Source organism: Exophiala mesophila (assembly GCF_000836275.1).
Source record: "Exophiala mesophila strain CBS 40295 unplaced genomic scaffold supercont1.4, whole genome shotgun sequence".
Lineage (NCBI taxonomy): Eukaryota > Fungi > Ascomycota > Eurotiomycetes > Chaetothyriales > Herpotrichiellaceae > Exophiala > Exophiala mesophila.
In genome coordinates this window covers 2,333,460-2,353,048 of record NW_015622507.1, presented here as the reverse complement: position 1 = coordinate 2,353,048, position 19,589 = coordinate 2,333,460, and the positions used below count along the sequence as shown (strand labels likewise).

General features: G+C 50.0%; 4 protein-coding genes across 6 annotated transcripts; 1 reads left to right on the top strand and 3 right to left on the bottom strand.

Moving 5' to 3' along the window:
* Positions 1–4,847: 4,847 nt before the first annotated feature.
* Positions 4,848–6,828, bottom strand: PV10_05997 (uncharacterized protein; the record flags this gene model as incomplete). The annotated part of the gene is made up of 4 exons (XM_016370742.1): positions 4,848–6,120; positions 6,175–6,299; positions 6,355–6,579; positions 6,682–6,828. The coding sequence occupies 4 exons, from the start codon at positions 6,826–6,828 to the stop codon at positions 4,848–4,850; spliced, it is 1,770 nt and encodes a 589-aa protein (XP_016223035.1).
* Positions 6,829–12,558: 5,730 nt separating this feature from the next.
* Positions 12,559–13,968, top strand: PV10_05996 (uncharacterized protein). Its single transcript, XM_016370741.1, has 2 exons — positions 12,559–12,785; positions 12,958–13,968. The coding sequence occupies exons 1-2, from the start codon at positions 12,732–12,734 to the stop codon at positions 13,669–13,671; spliced, it is 768 nt and encodes a 255-aa protein (XP_016223034.1). The 5' UTR covers positions 12,559–12,731; the 3' UTR covers positions 13,672–13,968.
* PV10_05995 lies at positions 13,761–15,586 on the bottom strand. 2 transcript variants are annotated; one of them, XM_016370739.1, is made up of 5 exons: positions 15,336–15,586; positions 15,232–15,277; positions 15,102–15,175; positions 14,893–15,040; positions 13,761–14,826 (listed from the first exon to the last, which is right to left on the bottom strand). In XM_016370739.1, the coding sequence occupies exons 1-5, from the start codon at positions 15,397–15,399 to the stop codon at positions 14,373–14,375; spliced, it is 786 nt and encodes a 261-aa protein (XP_016223032.1). In that variant the 5' UTR covers positions 15,400–15,586; the 3' UTR covers positions 13,761–14,372. The 2 variants fall into 2 exon arrangements, with proteins under 2 accessions (XP_016223032.1, XP_016223033.1); XM_016370740.1 differs by having other exon boundaries at positions 14,893–15,175.
* A 266-nt stretch (positions 15,587–15,852) lies between these two features.
* PV10_05994 lies at positions 15,853–19,547 on the bottom strand. Of its 2 annotated transcripts, XM_016370738.1 has the most exons (2): positions 16,591–19,547; positions 15,853–16,535 (listed from the first exon to the last, which is right to left on the bottom strand). In XM_016370738.1, exons 1-2 carry the CDS (start codon positions 18,010–18,012, stop codon positions 16,404–16,406), a joined length of 1,554 nt encoding a protein of 517 aa, XP_016223031.1. In that variant the 5' UTR covers positions 18,013–19,547; the 3' UTR covers positions 15,853–16,403. The 2 variants fall into 2 exon arrangements, with proteins under 2 accessions (XP_016223031.1, XP_016223030.1); XM_016370737.1 differs by having other exon boundaries at positions 15,853–19,547.
* Between the last annotated feature and the right edge of the window lie 42 nt (positions 19,548–19,589).

Sequence of the window (19,589 nt, the reverse complement as noted above, 5' to 3'; positions counted from 1 at the left end):
GAGTACTAAACAGGATCAATATATTCCTTCTCAAGCCCAATTTTAGGATCAGCCACGAATATATATTCCCGACAAGTTTCAGATCCTTGAAAAGTACCCGCGATCATTGACCGCCGCCAACGGCCTCCCTTGTCTCGACTTAAAAGCAAGTGACAAGATACCTTATCCTGCAGGCTGGCCTCAACAATACACTTTGCATAATGACCATGTCTGATATCTGTCCTGGAACGAGAGCTCATGGCAAACATGCACATCGTTATGACTCGCGCCCCAAACTAAACCTTGGATGGACCCGTCGGGTTTGACAACCCATTATTATTCATCTCGAGTTCTTCAGTCTCCACGATCTTGGAACTCGTCGAGTTTCGGCGTGCAGCGTCATGCATACGATCGTGGAGACGATCACGAGCCTCACCCTTTACGAAAACATAGTCAAGCTCTTCGAGTGTTTTCCTGGCAGTCTGTAGCGTTTGTCAGTTTGGCAGGGTCTAGTGTCGAGTAGCAAGATTCAGAATTACCTCAGGAACGCAGAAATACACCCAGAATCCTCCGATCGTGGTCATGAAGATGAAGAGCAGATAGATCTTCCAACCCGTGTTCTCAACCGCAGTGGGAGTGATCAACACGATGATGAAGGTGCACATCCATTCAGAGAATGGACCAATGGCTGAGCCAATGTGACGAAGGTTGAGAGGTGTGATCTCAGGAGGGTAGATCCATGGTACAGCGCACCAAGTTGCGCCGAGGATCAATTGGAAGAGGACCAGCATGGCGACGGCCAAGTTGTTTGATGGTGTGGTGTCGACAGCAATACCAACGGTGAACAGAATGAGGCAGATTGTTAGAGTCACTGAACCAGTCAGCAGGATTGGGCGGCGTCCCCAGCTGTCAACATAACTGGACTTGATGTTAGCATTGTTTTCTCGTCGTACAAGAGGTTTGATACAACATACAAGATCGAGGCACAGGTACCAAGCCAAAGGCCCATCTGGATGAACCCAGCTGCCAAACTGCTGGTTTCACTTGATAGACCGACATTTCGCTCCAGAATTATGGTAACATAGAAAACAATGGCATTCACGCCAGTGAATTGCTGGAAGAATTGAATGAAGAAACACAATAATAAACGGCGAACGGGCTTGAGGTCTGATTTGTCGTTGAGAAGACCTCTCAGCGTGATCTTAGCCTGATGTCTTTCCAACTCTAGTGCCTCTTCCATCTCATTCTTGATGAATTGAACCTCTTCACTATGTTCTGTGTTGTCCAGGAGACGCGCAAGAACCGTGATTCCCTCCGCCTTGCGGCCGTGGGAATATAGCCATCGAGGCGTTTCAGGGAGAAATGGGAGCGTGCACATGGTGAAGATGGCAAACACATTTTGAAAAGCGATTGGAAATCGCCACACGACCTGGATGCTAACATTAGCTGCTAGCCCCTAGTCATTCGTCAGTTCGAACTCACCTCTCCCTCAAGAGTACGAATACATCCGTAATCGAGCCAGTAGGCAACGACGATGCCAAATATGACAATTGAAAGCTGAATGGCAACCATACGACCACGACGATGGCTTTTGGAAGTTTCACTGACGTAGATTGGGATAGTAGAGGTATTCAGGCCTGAAAGGGGTAAGCATTTTAAGTCATTTGAGGGATGTTATAGAGACCCTAAAGTGATCCAATAGGAGCCAGTCTTACCATTCCCAATCCCAGAGATAAGTCTCCCAACTATCAATTGAGGAGCCCCATATGTTGCTGTCTGAATGATTGCTCCGACGATCATGATTCCATTACCGATCATGATGGTGGACTTCCGACCAAAGCGGTCTCCCCAGATTGCGGCCATGACGCAGCCTACGAGGCAGCCAACATTGTACAAAGCGACCTTCCAATCTGTTAGTATCTGGTGTATTCTCAACTCCATAGGCCAAGGGGATCGTGGCAGGAGTTCATAGATATCTTTGAGACTCACAATTGTGCCCAGATACGTGGCGTTTGGGTTGCCGATAGCGTCAAGGAAGCTCTGTTGGCCTACCAGGCCACCTAAAACACCCTGATGGCTGGAGTCAGAACAATGCCAGCAACTTCATATCCTTTTCAAAGTCTCTTACTTGATCATAGCCGAACAGCAAGAAGCAAGACCCAGCAGAAAGATTGATGCCCCATAGCAAGGCATTTCCACGTAAATTGGACAACATATTGAGCACGAAGTGTTCCTGATGCCGAACTTGTTCTCAGCAGAGTGATCTTGAAGGCGTGTGTCGATGAATGACCAGCACTGGGCTGGACTCCTTCTTTTATGGGAACCCCCGGGTTTTCAGTCAAGCTGGAGAAGTCCGAGTATGGAGTGCTTGAATTCGGAATGACCCCCATGAATTGATAGTCACATTGTATTTGGAATATCGAATTAGCATAGGCGACATGGCTTTGCCTAGCTCCCAGCATCCCCATGGGGACGTGTACTTTCGTGGCATCTATTTTATGAGGAGGGGGCGTTCAAACATCGGGTTGAGGTCGGGCTATTTATCATTGGTTCCGGAAGGATATAGGAGAGATCCACAAATCTAAACTGATATATGACCTACGCAACCTTATTCTTTCCCGGCCTCCTCATGACGCTTCTAGAGCTAGTAGAGACGGATATTAAGCCAGATTTGTGATCCCTCTCTGTAGTTGGAACCGTATGTAACTTGTCCTTTGAACTGTTGCCATGAGGTGTATATGAAGTCGTTGGAATAGCGAACTGTCTCGGCGATGATGATGCCAACAGTGATCTCAGCCGCTCAGAGGTTCACTCGAACCATCAGATGCCTCTCTGATCCCTGCAAATTGTAGCTCTGGTTCTTCGCATAGCAAAAGATCCACCCGGTAATGCTCGGGACGCATCTAGCCAATCTCTTATGAACAGACAAGGCCGGTTGACTACCGAATAAAGAATTTATCCGATGATATGACATGCATGCCACAGCATTTGGACCGAGCTCTGGTTGACGTAAAGATTGCACCGATGAAGATCTCTCAACTGCTGTTCAGCCGTATGTGAAAAAAGGAGTAGAAGACGTCCTTGATCGGTGGGTGAGTTCTCCCCTTGCTTTACAGATGAAGTCTCTTGCGTTGAGTCGATCTGGTTAACCCAGTGAGTTGAACTGCAAGAAGCCCTGTATTATGGGCTGGCTTGAGTGGCCGCAGATAATGACGGTCTACCACACTCTCACTCGTTGATTTGTGTCAGGAAACCACTCTGATCCCTGTGGGATCGCCACAAAAAGACTAGAATCTCGTGACTATTCACGAGTAGACTTGAGTGGTTTAATAGATATACTGTCATCACAGCCGTGCATGACAATTTGAGCCAACCTGGAGAGAATGTGCTGAAAGACGACCTGTAGTTCATGGACCTCAATGCTCTGAACAATAAATACAACTGGATTGAGGTGGATCTTGGTACCTGTAGCGTGGCATAGCAGAGAAGAGCACAGATGTAGGTAAGGTGGTCTTGTGCCTTTGAAAGCCTTCGCCAACAAGCAGCATGTGAGGTGATGAGTAGCATCCCAATGGAGGCTAGAGGACAGCATGACCTTCTTCTTTCACTAGACAACACTCTCTTTGTGGTCTTCGAAAGCATCAGATATTTTTTCAGCTCCATGGGTATTGATTAGATAGCGGAAGATACCCCCAGACCCCTATACTCTTCTGTTAGTCATCCCAAGATCAGTCCCATTTTGCTGCCGGCCGCACTCGAGGGTCCTGTCAAGACCTTGACTGAATGAATGCAGTGATGATCCTGCATAGAGACTGAATAGGAGTTCTCTGTGGTCGAAATTTCTGAAAGGCCTTGTCCATTATGCGCAGACATTCTCCTGAAATGCATTAGTTTGAAAAGATTCTGACCCAGGAACCTCCAGCGAGTCTGTTTGAGAATCCTCATCGCCTGAGTGTTGTCATTCATATCATTATCACAGGATAGTTCTATACGGTATCATCAAGATAGAAGAAGCCAGTATTGATTATCAGAGATAGAATGTGTTGCCGCTTATACACAAAGAACCCCTTTTACTGTTCAACGTGGGTTGCAGGGAAATTTCGGAGAAGTGCCGCCGCTTTTGGAGGGTTTCTTCCTTCGATGCCAAGATAGCACCCCTGGTCAGTTCGTACGGAGTACGTCAGGCTAGACCTTCGTCAGTTGACCTTCCATCGGTCGTCGCGAGAATTAAACTTGCCCTCTGCTTGCACCACGAAACAGTCCACTTTAAGAAAGAGAAAAGGAGAACGATAGGCGGCTTTCACTGCACTATCCTGATCATGGCGTCTCAAGGGTCTAGAGGCGGTCCCCTGGATTTCCTTAAATTCCCTACAGAAAGAGAGGGCGTTGTCCTACCCATTTCCCATCTCTTCTCATGCATTCCGGTAGCTACATCCAGGTTGACGTCTAAACCCGAGTTTCTTATTATTTTACTTCCCATGACGAAGATCCTCCCCTTATATTCCTATCCTACTTGTCAGTGACGACTTCGGATCATCTACTCTTAGGGAGGGGAAGAAGTTGGGGAAAGAATATCTTGCCAGAGACGGTATGGCTGTAACGCCTCTCAGCCAGAGGCCAGCAGCTCAATATTCAGCCGAACATTATCGACGAGGTCGCCAACGACTTACTAAGACGGGCGCTATGAAGAGGCCCCATATATTCGGGAATCGGAGTTAACGGCAACCGTGGGTTAGTCCACCGGTACACCAGTAGTCTCTTATACTTGGGATAGCGGAAGCCGACATTAAGCTGCTATAATGGCCAAGCGTATAAAGTCTACTTATTTCTCCTTAGCTTCCCAGATTCCGTGTGCTCCACTTATCCACTTATCGTAACTCTTCCTTCACGTCTTGTGCCGGCGACTTTTGGAAAATATTTGCGTGCTCCAACATCACAGCGGTATGAGCCGTAAGATGATGAGACGCATCCGTGGTGAAAACGGCGGCCACAAAGCCGACGAAAGAGATGCCTGCGGCTACGTAGAATAAGTGTTGAAAGCCAACAGCATAGACCTGCTTAAATACCTCCTGACAGGCACTTTCGATAGCGGGGGTAATGCCGGGGACGCTTTCGAAAGCGAATGGCACACCGACTCCATCTTCAATAGTAGCCTCAATCAGTTGGCCGAGATTCTCAGGCGCGTATCCAAGCTTGAGAGCAGCTTCGGAGATAGCAGGTCCGAGGTTGGCCGAAGTATAGCTCTGTAAGACGGTGCTGAGGACAGAGATGCCAAGGCTGCCGCCGCCAGATCTGAGAGTCCCAATAAGGCCAAGCGCGAGACCGAGATGTGAGATAGGAACGGTGAAGCCTGCAATGATGTATACCAAAGTCAAGATGATGGGAAACATGCCCAAGGAGAATACTTGAAATGTCATGAACATGGCTTTATGGCCAGGCACGGATAATGCCGAGAGCCCGTAGAACAGAGTTTGGATGCCGGTCGAAACAACTAGTTGAATCTTAAGATGCCCGACCTTGGAGGTAAGAGTTGGCGCAATAACACCAAAGAATATCTGCCCCATGCCGCCTGGAAGCTGGATCAACCCAATCTCAACAGGGTCGGTGGAGAAGAGGTAAAGTGCCGCTTGTGGGTACATGGTTGACATTCCATAATACACTGTACCCAAGACTGTGGCCACGACCGCAAGAAGGACAAAACCGCGACCTTGTCGTATTAGAATTGGAGGAAGTAACGGATGGCTGGCGAACTTGTACTCAAATACCCCGAAGAGGACTAATGTGGCAAGACCGATGAGAAGCGGGGCAAGCACGGCTGCGCTATCCCAGGCATATTCAGAACCAGCCCATGAGAAAGCAATGAGCACGCAGCAGAGACCTCCGATGTAGAGGATACAGCCGATGAAGTCGATTTCCGCCAGTTTTCGGAAGCGGCTCCTCTCCTCGAGGTGTCGTACCGGCTTCGGGGGAAAGTAAAAGGCAAAAATACCCACGATGCCCAGCACTTGGTAGATGAGACCGATGATGTAGATCCAGCGCCAGGAGAGAGCTGTACTGGAGAACAGCTTAATTGCAATGAGACAGCTTGCTCCCACCCAGGGAACGATGATGATGAGTTCGGTCACAGCAACTCCCGCACCTCTGTCAGTCCGGTCAGTCACGCAACACAGTAACCACTGAGGTGAGTGCCCTTACCTCCATCGATTCGGCAGCACCTCAGATAGACCAGCATAGGAAACGGAAGCGATCCCAGTGGAGAATCCAAGGATTGCATTTGCCACCACAATAAGCTCGGTTGAATTTGCAGCTGCCCCAATGATCTGTGGCAGCAGAATGAGCCAATGATCAGGATTATCGGCGACAGCATAAACTTACCAGGCCCACAAAGGCAATTGATTGTCCAAATAAGATGGTGTATCGACGACCGAAGATGTCGCTAATATTCCCTGCAATAGTAAATGCCATGGATGCCCCGATGGACCAGGCGCTGGCGATCCAGGAATAATTTATGTGGTATCCAACATCTGAAGCGACTTGTACCAAGATGGTTGCGATAAGCACGAGGACTATCACTGGAGGAGACGGTGTCATTGCCAAAGACTAGATACCAGACGGTGGTTAGCCATCTGACGCACTTGGTCTTCCAAGACCTTAAAGTTTGAGAAAGAATCCAGCTCGGAGCCTCAAGAAGGATACCCTTACCAGAAACGCAAAAAAGTTCTGTATGGTCATCCTCTGCTCTGGAACAGGAGCATTGTTGGAGTCATCGGGAACAGCAGGCGCTAAGGCTTCCTGGTGCATCGCCTCAGGAGCAGTCTCGTGCTTCTCTTCAACAGATGAATCCGTCATGTTGGTCAGTCCAAATGCTGTTCAGGCTGTCTGTGTGCATAGCAAGGTGCGGGTAGCTTGCTGACAACGCATTGTTCTGTTATAATATCTATAGAAACGGACATTCTCCACTATAGTCCGAGCACCACTCCGCGCTGCCGCGCGTCTAGCTCTCAAGCCAACGTGATGAACCCAAGTCTGGTAAGCAACCCGAAGCATTCGGGGTTCCTCCTCAGAGCCTGGTTCTTTTAGAAAACGTTTTCCGCGACACTACAGGTCCTGATACCGTTGACGATGCGACTTCTCACTAGCGTTGTCAGGATTCCAAATTACTCGAATCTTGACGACGCTGCTTTTCATCAGTTTCATGTCTTATTCGGCGTGTAATGGACGCAGAGAGACGGCCTCCCCGTAAGTACGTCTCCGGTAGATAGCTATCTCCTATTGGTTTGGCTACTCCCGATTCCACAAAGATATGTTTGCATGGGCGAAAGTCTCGCTATTAATAGCTAGGTGACCTATATTGTCGGATCTCCAACAGCAATAGTCACGTAATCCCAATCAATTAGAATAACGCTGGGCTGTTTGCTAGGGTCAGGCTCTCCCAGAGTTTGCGGTCCTTCCCAAGTTTTGAATGCATGGGTGAAGCAGACCAAGACGGCCACCCAGAGGGGTGGGAAGGGGGATACGAACGATGGAAGGAATTCGTCCGCTCTCCGTGATTGGTACGGGATTTCTGTACTCTCTAGAAGCAAAACGAGCGCATGTCCTTAACCCGGAACCTGTGTTGGCAGAACTCCACGGTTGCTACGCCACAGTTCAGTTCACGGCGGAACGAAAGTACAACCGTGTTCCACGTACAGAGAGTCCGACCTTGCTCAGGCCCATCGGCCTACATGCTTGCCCGCCCTATCAATAATGCGCAAACCATGCACTGTGAATAATTTGAAAACACCAATCAAAAGAAATCAAATTGCCCAGCTTTGACTCAGAACCTTACCCAAAAGTTCGAGTGCAAGGCATGTGCTAGCCTAAACTCATCACTATCTGCTTTGTTAAAGCTCCTTTGCAACAAGTTCGTGGACTTTTTGTGTGATGTCTAACTGTGGAAATGCCTCGCGGTTTCCAGGTCTCATGAAGACTGGCCCTGGCGGTGCACCTTCCGCAAAATACTGGAATATAGTCAGTCGACCAACGCTTCTCGAAGCCAAATGCTGGAAGTCTCACCATCATCGAGACATAGATGGATCCTTGGATCTCATAGCCCCAGGTTGGGAAACCTCCATCTTCTCTGGTGGTGTCAACAAAGCCTAGATATTTGACCGTCGCCCAATCATCTTTGGAAAGAAAGACGCGGACACCCTGGGGAGGGGCTCCTGCGCCTTCTCCATTGTCGCCCATAAGGAGTACCTTGCCGTCGTATTTCTGTGGGAGGAGCAGCGCATCACCTCCAATCTTCATTCCTGCTCGTCGATCCCAGTTCGAGATGGCCGGGATCCGTGGAGTTCCCGAGGGAGCCTTGAGATCAAATGTCTGTATGGCAGAAAGTCAGCGTCGTCTTCCCGACTAAGGACCCGTGAGGAAATGAGTGAACGGCAGACCTCAATTCGACCGTACTCTACGTTGTAGAGTATGAGGAGTTGGTCCCTGTAGTTCTCGATGCCTGTGTACGCGCTGAACGGAACGATGAGTGGGTTCGGTTCAGCATAGTACACCGAGGCCTTTTTGGTGATAGCATCCCACCGGCCAATCACATTGCCCCACACCGCTGTGTTTGGTTGAGTATGTTTCCAAACGATGTCTAAGGAGCAGTTGACTTACCGACTGCAAAGACATTTCCGTCGGCATCACAGACTTGATCTCCCCATCCCGAGACTTTGTGGCCGCCGTTCATCTCGAATGCGACACTCTCTAGTGGAGTGAGGTCGACATCATCGATGACCTTACCTTGGAAATCAAGACTTATCAGTCGGCCCGGGCTTACCAAGTTTCTAGACGCACAATCAGAACCAAGACGAATTTGTACCAAACAGGTGGTTAGGAATGGAGACGGACTGTCCTGGTGTGTCCCACACGGTATACAACGCCACCATGACCCAAACTTTGGAATACTTTGCATCGAAGGTAACACCACAAACGCAGCTTTGTAGTCAGTAACGAGAGCAGTAGTCCTTGGGAGTGATTTGGTCGTACTATCCATCTTTGCCCGTCACATCGGGAATGCTGATGTATTCATACTCTTTGGTTGTAAGGTTGTATCGCGCAACCGAACCATTGAATAGCGAGCCAAACCATATTTCGTGGAGCGGCTCGACATAGACTCCCTTCTCTGGGTCTGAAACAAATAATTTACTGTTAACATGGGTCTCAATACGCCTAAAATTCACAGTATTCGACTTACACAGCTTAGGGATATGGACTGTGAAGTCCCCGGTGATTTTAGCTCGCCCGATGTCTTGAATTGAACCCATAGCTTTGGCGACGGCGATTGAGATATGATGTTGCTAATCCTGGAATATAACATGCGCACAACGAACACTGCAGACGGACACGATTGAACTGGTTGGTCTGCCATGAATTTTAATCCAAGCATCCATGATTTCTGCATCGGTCATCAACTCCGGGAAGCTGGAGGCGTTGCAGGTTCTCCGCGAACAGCAAGCCTCGCGACCGGGCATCTCCACGATAAATCCGTCGAGGGAATAGGGGCCAGTAAGTATTTTGCCAATAAGGTTCAGTATTTCACCCATTATTTTAGATCACGTGAATTGTATTCCGATATACTAGCCGTGATCCGACGATCGATTACTCAAGGCACGAAACCTCCATCGGCCCCGCTAGTATTGACAGCAGCGCTCTCCCCATGCTAAGTATGGGCTTGTTGCTTCTGTTGTACAACAGTCTGGCTTCATGCATCCAGTCTTATCATTCCGTCGGCTTCTCATCCACTCTCTCGATTCATCATGCGTGTCTTTGTCACTGGAGCAGCAGGTTTCATCGGACAAGCCACAGTCCAAGAACTGCTGAACCACGGTCACCAGGTCTTAGGTCTCGTTCGCAGCGATGCATCTGCCGAAATCATCGCCCGCCTTGGCGCCGAACCTCACCGTGGGGATCTGAATGACCTCAACAGCCTTATGAGTGGCGCAAAGTCGACCGATGCCGTTATTCACCTGGCATTTGCGCACGACATTATCTTCACCGACTTTGAGCGCGCCAATGCTATCGATCGGGCCGCCATCCAAGCCATGGGAGAGGCATTGGCGGGGACTGGGAAACCCCTGTTGTGTGCGTCTGGGACCATGGGAGCGTCGACTGGGAAGGTCGTATACGAGGACAGTGTGCCTGATCGAAGCCAACCCATGTCCGCAAGGTTCGCCGCTGCGGACATGGTCTTGTCACAGTCCAAAGCGCAAGGCTTTCGAGGCAATGTGATTCGACTTCCTCCGACCGTTCACGGCCAGGGAGACCGAGGATTTGTGCCCATGCTCATTGACGCGGCCCAGAAAGCAGCTGTTGCGCCCTACATTGGCTCTGGCGCTACCCGTTGGCCCGCCGTACACAGGCTTGATGCCGCGTTGGTCTTTCGGCTGGCGCTCGAGAAGGGTACGCCTGGGGCAACTTACCATGCCGTCTCCGAGGAAGGCGTGCCGATGAAAGACATCATGGCATTGATCGGGAAGAGGCTTCAGGTGCCGGTGGAAAGCAAATCTGTGCCAGAAGCGTTTGAGATTGTCGGATTTCTCGCCCGGACGATCGGTGTCGATAATACTACATCCAGCGAGAAGACCCAGGGAGAGCTCGGGTGGGATGCAAGTCTCTCTCGTCACCCGACGCTGCTTGAAGATATCAGCGCCAATTATTTTGCGTAAACGAAAGATGGAAGGTCGGGTTAAGATTTCGCTCGAGAATGGTGCATTCCATGTCTATGCACACGCATGAATCAGTCCAGCTGTCAAATATAACAATGTCCGCCTTCTTTCCCACCGCTAAACTAGTAATTTCGTGGTCTAGGGCGATAGATTAAGCTCCGAGCATTGTCCCGAGATGATACGTATCTTCGACACTAGGTTCGATATGGTGCTATCCTAATCGCGCTTCTATCCGGTTGTCAGGGATAGGTCCGTAAGCCCTTAAGGATCGCTCAAAAAGACTAGAATCTCGCACGAAGTGCATGGATACCTCGGACCTATTAGTTATATGCTTACCAGATACCCAATCCTGACACCGGTCCTCTAGTCTCCGGTACTAAAGTAATAGTTTAAGGCGTAATAGTAGAATGTATATCTCAGGGCGGAAAATCTACGGGGTATTTTTAACTTCATAGTCAAAGGGGCAAGGAATTCAGCATCGGGCTTTAGTTCCTGGTAATCGGTGTTTGCATGTGGATTAACGCCAGTGGTCGCGCATTGGTGCATAACAAAGACGCGGTATGCTGTACGCTATTGTCACTCCCTCCCTTCAGAACGGCAGAAATTAACTCATCCTGGACACGCTTCATTGGCAATCCGAACTGGGCTCAGGAAAACAAAACGAGGACGATACATGATTCTGCATCTGCTTGTCGATTACTTGGCAACCGTTAGACGATCATCCCTCAATGGGGCACAAGGATGCTCCTTGGTGATTACGAAGCTACCCTTACTCGATGTTTTGACAGTAATCAGTCAACTAGCCATCATCTTGAGGTAGCTAGGCTCTTGACGCATTAATTTACATTCCCTTTAGATGGTCCTGCTCGTGGCATTTCCTCTTGTATTCGCCAACTCAAATGATCTCTCCTTGAGAGACGTCGGTCCAGCAGACATCGATCCAGCGATCGTTGTCGGGATTTCACCTGCGGATGGGAGGATGAGCTGAGGTGCATTTGGATTTGCGGCGGCTTTTGGTGGAATGAGCACTTGATGGTTTTGTCCTTTTGTCACAATTGCATTCCTCGTTCCTTAACATGCCGCTCCTAAATTAAAAAACACACCAAAACCTGTCAATCGTGTCATTTCTAGTTGTTTTATTTACCTGTATCTACGAGAAAGCGATTTACTTAAGATGTCCCAAGAGTAAAAGGTTCCCACTGCCAACCGCTCAAGTGACCGCCAGTACATATCACCACGGACACTAACCAGGAATATTATTTTTAACCACACTGAAATGCTACCCATACGTTCGATGATCGAGAACAAAATACGAAGATACCACCAGACTAGGATCAAGGCTGCTCATACTATGGTCACCTGCATCAACATATAGATCGCCCTCAGAACTAGCCCCTGTAATCTCTGTACGGAGTATCTTGTCCACTAATTCTGAACTGGAAAGTGGAGACGTCAAAAGCAGCGACGCGCCTAGACCTCAACTATACCTGAAGCGGGAGGACCGCCTAAACCGAGGGCGGATTTCCCGACAACAACTGAAAGGCTCACCGTAACGCCAAGCTTCTGTCTGTGCGCTTTGTATGCCTGTCACGTGTCAAGCCTAGTCACGTGCCCACTTACTACCCTCCATCCCTCAGGCGAAAACGCCGGGAAAGGCCCGCTCAGGAAGCCGGGCCCTCACGAATTTTACTGGATCAAAAGCCAAAAAGATGGGAAAGCCGTGGCCGAGGTTATGGTGCATCAGCCTCCCAGTCACGCATTTACGCCCTGACAATCCGCTCACAGGCGGTTTGCCCCGGCTAGCCAGACTCCGACCCCGGCGCGAAGCCTTTGACTTGCATGCGATGACAAGATCATAGCAGTAGTAGTAGTAGTTCAACTCGTACACTCCAAAAACATAGTTCTTATGTTCCAGCGGTGATTTTCCTCTCTCTACACTTTGAGCACAGGAGGTCATTCTTTACCACTCCACTTGACTCTTCGATTTTCCTGCACTATATTGTGGTAGGACAGTGGCTGCATTGATCTTGTCTCGAACGTCACCATAACAAGATGTCGACCAAGCTTCGAATTCTCGTGCCCATTAAACGGGTCATCGATTATGCTGTAAGTAAATGAATGCTTCCCACGATGCTCATATTCACCTCAACACAACATATACATAACATGCTACCCTTTTGGACCAGCTCGAAGCTGGACATCTCCTTTCCCCTCGCCTCACTTTCACATCCTCGCCTCAACCGTCAAGTTCACCACCTAACCACCTCTCACCGTCTAGGTCAAACCCCGAGTGAAGTCCGACCGGACTGGCGTCGAGACCTCCGGCGTCAAACACTCCCTCAACCCCTTCGACGAACTATCGATCGAAGAAGCCGTACGACTACGAGAGCGCAAACAACCCGTCGAAGAGATTGTGGCCGTGACCGCCGGCCCCGCCAAAGCAGTCGAAACGCTACGAACAGCCATGGCCATGGGTGCGGATCGATCGATACACGTCGAAGTGCCAGAAGACAAGCCTCTAGAGCCCCTCGGCGTGGCCAAGCTATTGAAAGCCATTGCCGACCAGGAAAAGAGCAACGTTGTGATCCTAGGAAAACAAGCTATTGACGATGACGCGGGCCAGACCGGGCAGATGTTGGCGGGACTGCTGAACTGGCCGCAGGCTACGCAAGCAAGCAAAGTCACCATCGACAATGATCAGGTCACGGTGGAGAGGGAAGTTGATGGTGGTACGGAGACGATCAAGGCCAAGCTCCCGTTGATCATCACCACGGACTTGCGGCTCAATGAGCCGAGATATGCTAGTTTGCCTAATATCATGAAGGCGAAGAAGAAGAAGGTCGACAAGAAGTCTCTGGCTGATTATGGCGTCGATGCTACTCCCCGCTTGAAGACCGTCAAGGTGGAGGAGCCTCCCGTTAGACAAGGTGGTGGTAAGGTCGAGGATGTTGATGGCCTCATTGGCAAATTGAAGGAACTCGGCGCTATCTAAGCTACTGACAAAGCGAGTCTCTGACTCCAAGTCTGATGTCAAACATGAACGCGGTTTCTTGCCTGTCGTGGAGGCTGCTGTCACTGGGATAATTATATAAAAATGTTTGGGTACATAAAAGATGACACCACCATTATGAGGACAAGATCTCTTGATTGTCGAGGAAAAAGGTCCCTGATATCAGCGTCTGTTTGACAGCTGGGTCGCGAGCAGCCTCGTGCATCATGCATAAGTCATACAAACATGAAAATCCATTTCTGGACGCTTGAGCTACCAGCATTTACAGGATTCATTAAAGTTGCTGTGTGCAGCTGAAAACAGCTCTGTAGACCATTGGCTGTTTCCAAAGTCATGGTTGTTCGTCAACAACCCTGCCGAACACCAACTACCTGTCGCCTTGATATGCCACGCATGCCGATCTATGAAAACCCCAACAACATGACAGCGCCGCCTGGACCTTTTCATCCCCACCCCCAGCTCAGTGTTCTATCACGTCGACGTGCAGTAAGAGCCGGTTCCAATGTTTTGTGAATGGCAACAGTGCATAGGCTTCATCGACGCCCGCATTCATTTGCGCTTCAATCGATCCAAGGCCAACAAGTTGGTCCATGCCAGTGGCGCATACAAGCATGAATGATTGTTTCACAGGGGGGTAACCTCGTCCAAGCCATCGTTTGGTAGGCCAAGAACGGTCATCACGCTTAGACAGTACCCGCAATGGTCAGATCGCGAATCTCAGCCAAGACTTGTTCGACCCTGTTATCCAGATCACCACGAGCATATTGGTCTCTGGTATCTGCATCCAGATACTGTTGTACCTGCGCCATGCGACTGTATGCTTCTGCACAGAATCGTAACTGGATTTTCACCAGCGCTTCGAATGAGGGATCTAGGTAAGGAACTCGGAGGTCGATTAATTGAGGTAGTTCGGTGAATAGCTGTTCGTTGAGTTGTTCGTATGCTTGCTTGGCCAGCTCGGCCTCCTTCTCGGCGCGTGGCAGTTTGGTCACATCCTTGTCGGGCTTTTCAACCAATCTTTTCACTTTTGATCGCATCGAATCGTAGTCGAGTAGTTTATTGTTGCGTTTCTTGATACACTCATTGATATCAGGGAAATAAGCGCAGAAACGAGAGATTGGCTCCAAAACAGTGGTTCTGTCAAGGTAAGAAAAGAGTGTCAGTGTCGCTTGTCCACTTGCGCTGCACTGGGTTCCTGCTCACCGGTATGGACCGTCGAGGGCTTTTATCGTTTCAGCATCCAAGTCTTCCACGGCCTGTTTATAAGATCTTGACACGCCATCTCTTGTACCGGCATCCCCGTAGAAGGCGTCGATGGTTTCTGCTATCCGCATCTGGGAGGCGGTCATGGCTGTTCACCCAAGGAAATCAGTTGGCTATGTTCATAAGCCGAATCTGGACATGCTTCAAACCTCTGAGACTGTCCAGGTAGCCCTTTGCTTCTTTCTGTAGGCGATTTGCTGCAGATTCCATCGTCCTGTATCTCCTGTAGCAACACGAGTAAGCACGGCGCCTATAAGAATCTAAGGAAGCGGACATTACCTCTCTTCTACTTCATAATCACGATCGTTTGTTCTCTCAACATGCCCTGGATTCACATGTTAATTATTGCTTCACTATCCGCAGTGCCAGATGGAGAGTCATACCCGTTTTCATCATTACCTGGGTGGTTGCCCGGTTGACATTTTTCTTGAACCCTGCCCACGACATGGCGCCAGTAATTGGAACCTAGATACTTGCTACCTCAAGCACAAAGGAAGCAGAATGTAGAGGCAATCGGTAGGTTCGGTGTTCGCGGGGTAGCCGAAGAGTGAGGAGTTGTTCAGTCGAGTCGAGGACAATGGTGTTGTGAGATGTTGTATGTGAAGATGGGTGCAGGTTCAGGTGCAGGTGCAGGTGCAGGTGGCTGAGGTGGGCTGTGAACATGCCAGTACTCCGTACGTATTTGCCTGGAGCAGGTGCCAGCCAGCGCTCGCTCCACCGCCTGAAAGCGGAATACAGTCAAGAGCCCAACAGCCCCAGCTTGGTTTGAACCTTGGCGCCTGCCTCTACGGAGGTCCGGGATTGCGGCCAAACCACGTGAACTGGGAGATGACGTATACTGATTCGCATTAACTGAACTTTAATGACGAGTCTTGCATGACTAGGGAATAAGGTATTGAGCACTGCTGGAACCTGCAGAGTAATATTGATTTAATTGATTTACAGAGCCACGTGCACGCCATTCACAGCATGATCCATGGATACAAGGACGTGAAGGACGAGGTGAAGTGCTACGGCAAGGCATCACTCGGTCAAATAATCATAATTCCCACTTATCAACCCTTTCACACTGTTTACACTTGAACATAAAACCTGTTATCTTTTCGTTCAAAGGTCTTTGTGGTCCCTCCATCAAGGCAAGTTCAACGAATGACTAGTGTCCAAACTTCGCTATGCTGTGCTCCATTTCATGAATGGCATAAAAAATTCTCTGTCCTCCCATGGGTTCTTTTTGGACATGAGGTCTTTAGTGATCGACCATAAGTCGAAAATGTAACTAGGCATGTAAGAAATACCGGCCAACATTGCTCCTTGAAGTGAGGAAATTGGTCGTCGCATCGTCATGTCATTCTCATCAAGAGACGAGCGGATGTGAATCCTTCGGTCGTCGCGGCTGGCTTTATTGACAACTGTGTGAACGCAGGGGTAGCCGACGAGGCAAGGGCTGGTGGCTAGTAACCCTCTTCACCTGCTTTGCACACTTTCATCTCGCGTCCCCACTCGGATTTCAGAACTTGGGATGCAGTGATTCGACGGGAGGGATTGGGATCGAGGATGCTGTAGACGACGTTCCGGCAGCGTGACTTCAAAAAATCTGGTTAGAAGGGTCGGTTTCAATGAACAAGGTTGGGGACTCACCCGATGCAATGTTTCGATGGGAGCATACCCATCTTCGTCTCGGCGTCCTTCCAAGTATCTCTCGTAGAACTCGTCTTCATCCTTGCGAGCCACTCTCCAAAGATGCCTACCAGTTCGCATGGCCATGTAGATGACACCACAGGCCCAGACATCAACGGCGCGCGGGTCAAACTCGCCTCCAACATACTCTTCGGGGGCGATGTAGGGCGCGCTGCCACAGAGGCCGGCCGTCAAGTGGGCCTCCTTTTCCCACGCCATACGGAAACACTCTCCATTGCCAAAATCGGTAATTTTCAAGGCTCCATGAGTCGTCAAAAGAAGATTCTCGGGTTTCAAGTCCCGGTGGGCAACACCCATCTCGTGCATGTACTCGACGCCACGCATGAGTTGTTTGAAGAAACAGTCGGCTTCGGCCACTTGAAGGGTGCCCGCAGAGAGGATTAGTGTGTAAAGATCGCCACCTGCACAGTATTCCATGACTTCGCAGTAGTCACCTTTGGCGTCTTGAAGGAGGTCGAGGGTGTGGATGATATTGGGGTGACGTAGAGAAGATGAGATGCAAAACTCGGATGTCAGGCGTTTCTGGTACTTTTTGCTGGTTTCCTGGGGACGCCGGCGGAATTCTTTGACGGCATAGAGTTGTTCTCCAGCCGCAGAGGTCGGATCAGGTTTGTGTGAAATCCTAACGATGCCAAAAGCACCCCGGCCAACAATCTCCTGACATTTGCCATATTTTTCGACCAGATTGGCGGTGGCATTGGGGCCACCTCTCTTCTCAGAAGCAAGGCCGTCCTTTTCTGACCTTAATTGATCGACCCATGATGACATGAGCGACAGTTGCTGCTCGCCACCGTATCCTTCTTCTTTCTTCTTGCCGCCGCCTAGAATGTCACGAAGCATATCGGACAACCTTTCCTGTCTCTTGGCCGACTTGAGGAAGTGTTGATGAGACCCATTGTCGTTGATCTCGAATCGTTTGTGGACGGCAGGGTGATCGTTGGTGACATCACCCTTGGACTTGTCCTTGAGAATGTTCATCTTCTTGAGACTTGTTTTGTCCTCATACGAAGACTGTCGGCCAGTGCTAGGACGGCTGTTGCCGTTGACCTGGCCGTTTTCAGGGCGACCTTCAGGAGAAGAATCCTTTTTGAGGTCTGCCCTGGCTGCGTCGACGTCCTTTTGGTCGGTTCGCGAGAACATGCGAGTCAGACGATGCGTCATCTTGGGCTTTTTGAGTGCGACGATAGGTTGGAGGGTTGCAGGTTGTCCAGCGGCGGGCACGGCACTACCATTTGCCGAGGGATGCGCCGCGTCCTCCGCAAGTCTGGTTATTGAGACTGCATCGTCCTGTGAGAGCGAAGAACCGGCAACTGAAGGAGAGGTCGGATGTGAGAGATCAAGTGGTGATGATGTTAGATTCATGTGAATGGCGGAAGAGTGGGCGGGGGATGGGTGCCCGGGCAGGAGCCCTGTCTCTGGATGATTAGTGGCGGTAGATAAGGGGATCGAGGTCGGAATGTGGTTAGAAGCAGTGGGCGCGCTGCAGGCGTGAAGGCGCCCTGTTATGTGGAGCAGGTCTATTTCTTTGTTTTGGGTCTCTTGTTGTTTTTGTAAAGAGAAAACGGAGAAGGATGGGGAGTGACGATGAAGAGAATGTGTGAGTCTAAGTGGCGGTTTTCAGGATAATGATGAAAAAGGGATGCAAGGTGTGCCAACTTGGTGATGTCGCGACCAAGGGTGCTGGGATGTTTTGTGAGGGGTTTTTTAAGGTGTCTTTTCTGAAAGCTCAGTAGGTTTGTTAGGGGAGAAATGTGTGGCGACCCCCGGGAATTGCTTCGCAGGCAGGCAGTGGTAGGGGCTGACTCCCAGAGGCTTAGTGGTGAAGGAGGCAGAAGTCGGTAGATTCGCAAGGACGAGGTGGGCAGGATTTGCGATCAGTTCCCTTGGTGTGGCCCTTCAGGCCTTCGGAGTCTGTTGCAAACAGGTGACTGGACAGGTGCCCTAGACCGATGAATAATTGGGCAAACGGACTGGGACCTTCTAAGGCGTGGCTGTGTGAGGAAGCCAAAATCTCGGAGTGAGAAGTCAGATGCGGGGTCTCTGGCCAAAAACGCGGGCGGTTATAGGTGGCTAGGAGGAGACCTAGGAGGGAATCACTTGGGGAGCCACTGGCGACTGTGTGCAGATCAAGCTCGCTGACCAACGCGTCCTGGCTGTTCGTGTCTCGCTTGGCAGATGGCGTGCGTCCAGGGAACTGGTGGACTGTCCTGGGATGGGTTGAGAATTTGTCCACTTTCTGTCTGCTGAGAGGCTCCAGAAGGAAGAGCAGACCTGTTTTTGATGCGAGGCAATAATTTGGATGTGTGACGAGAAAAATTATCAAGTTGGTGCGTGGGATCTTTTACTGTCGGCCGACTGGAAGGATTTGTAAAAGTAAAAAGAGGTCCAGATGGAGCACGCCGGGTCTGGCTCAAACTTCCCCCTAGGGTGACGTGGTCGATTATATTGGTTAATGTAGATAGAGCGTGTGTGTGTGTGTGTGACGCCGCAAAGCCGTGCAGTGAAAGGTCCGGCAAAGCTCTTCTAGAGCAGAGAACGGTGTTCGGAGGTCGAACTTTGAACAAAGCCTAAAAAAATTGCCTGCCCTGCCAGGGTGTTGGAACTTTGTCTCTGTCTTTGGTAATGGTGCAGATGCACTGTCACATCTACGGGTGGCTGGCCTCACAAAGCCGACATCTCAGGTGTTGATTGGAATGGGTTTCCTCGTGCACTAAGTACTGGGGAACGGTCTCGAGCCTGAGAAGCCCATGGTTAGCCTGGCATGGCCAAGTCGTATGATGAGGGCGCGTGCCACCGTCGCAGAATCAGGTCTTCGGCATGTTACCGGGCTGGACTTTGCAAGGAAAGAGGACGGGGTGGACGGGCCACTGGACACGGTGCAGAGGGTGACTAATTACGTTCAATCTCTCGATAGGAGATGCTGAAACCATCACCACATT

Excerpts from the sequence above, each read along its gene's own strand:
- PV10_05994 (XM_016370737.1), bottom strand. The coding sequence starts at position 18,012 with ATGAATCTAACATCATCACCACTTGATCTCTCACATCCGACCTCTCCT.
- PV10_05996 (XM_016370741.1), top strand. The coding sequence starts at position 12,732 with ATGTCGACCAAGCTTCGAATTCTCGTGCCCATTAAACGGGTCATCGAT. Across the intron at positions 12,786-12,957 it reads AACGGGTCATCGATTATGCT|GTCAAACCCCGAGTGAAGTC; the intron begins GTAAGTAAATGA and ends CTCACCGTCTAG.
- PV10_05995 (XM_016370739.1), bottom strand. The coding sequence starts at position 15,399 with ATGTCGTGGGCAGGGTTCAAGAAAAATGTCAACCGGGCAACCACCCAG. Across the intron at positions 15,176-15,231 it reads GATTATGAAGTAGAAGAGAG|GAGATACAGGACGATGGAAT; the intron begins GTAATGTCCGCT and ends GTGTTGCTACAG. Across the intron at positions 14,827-14,892 it reads GCCCTCGACGGTCCATACCG|AACCACTGTTTTGGAGCCAA; the intron begins GTGAGCAGGAAC and ends TTACCTTGACAG.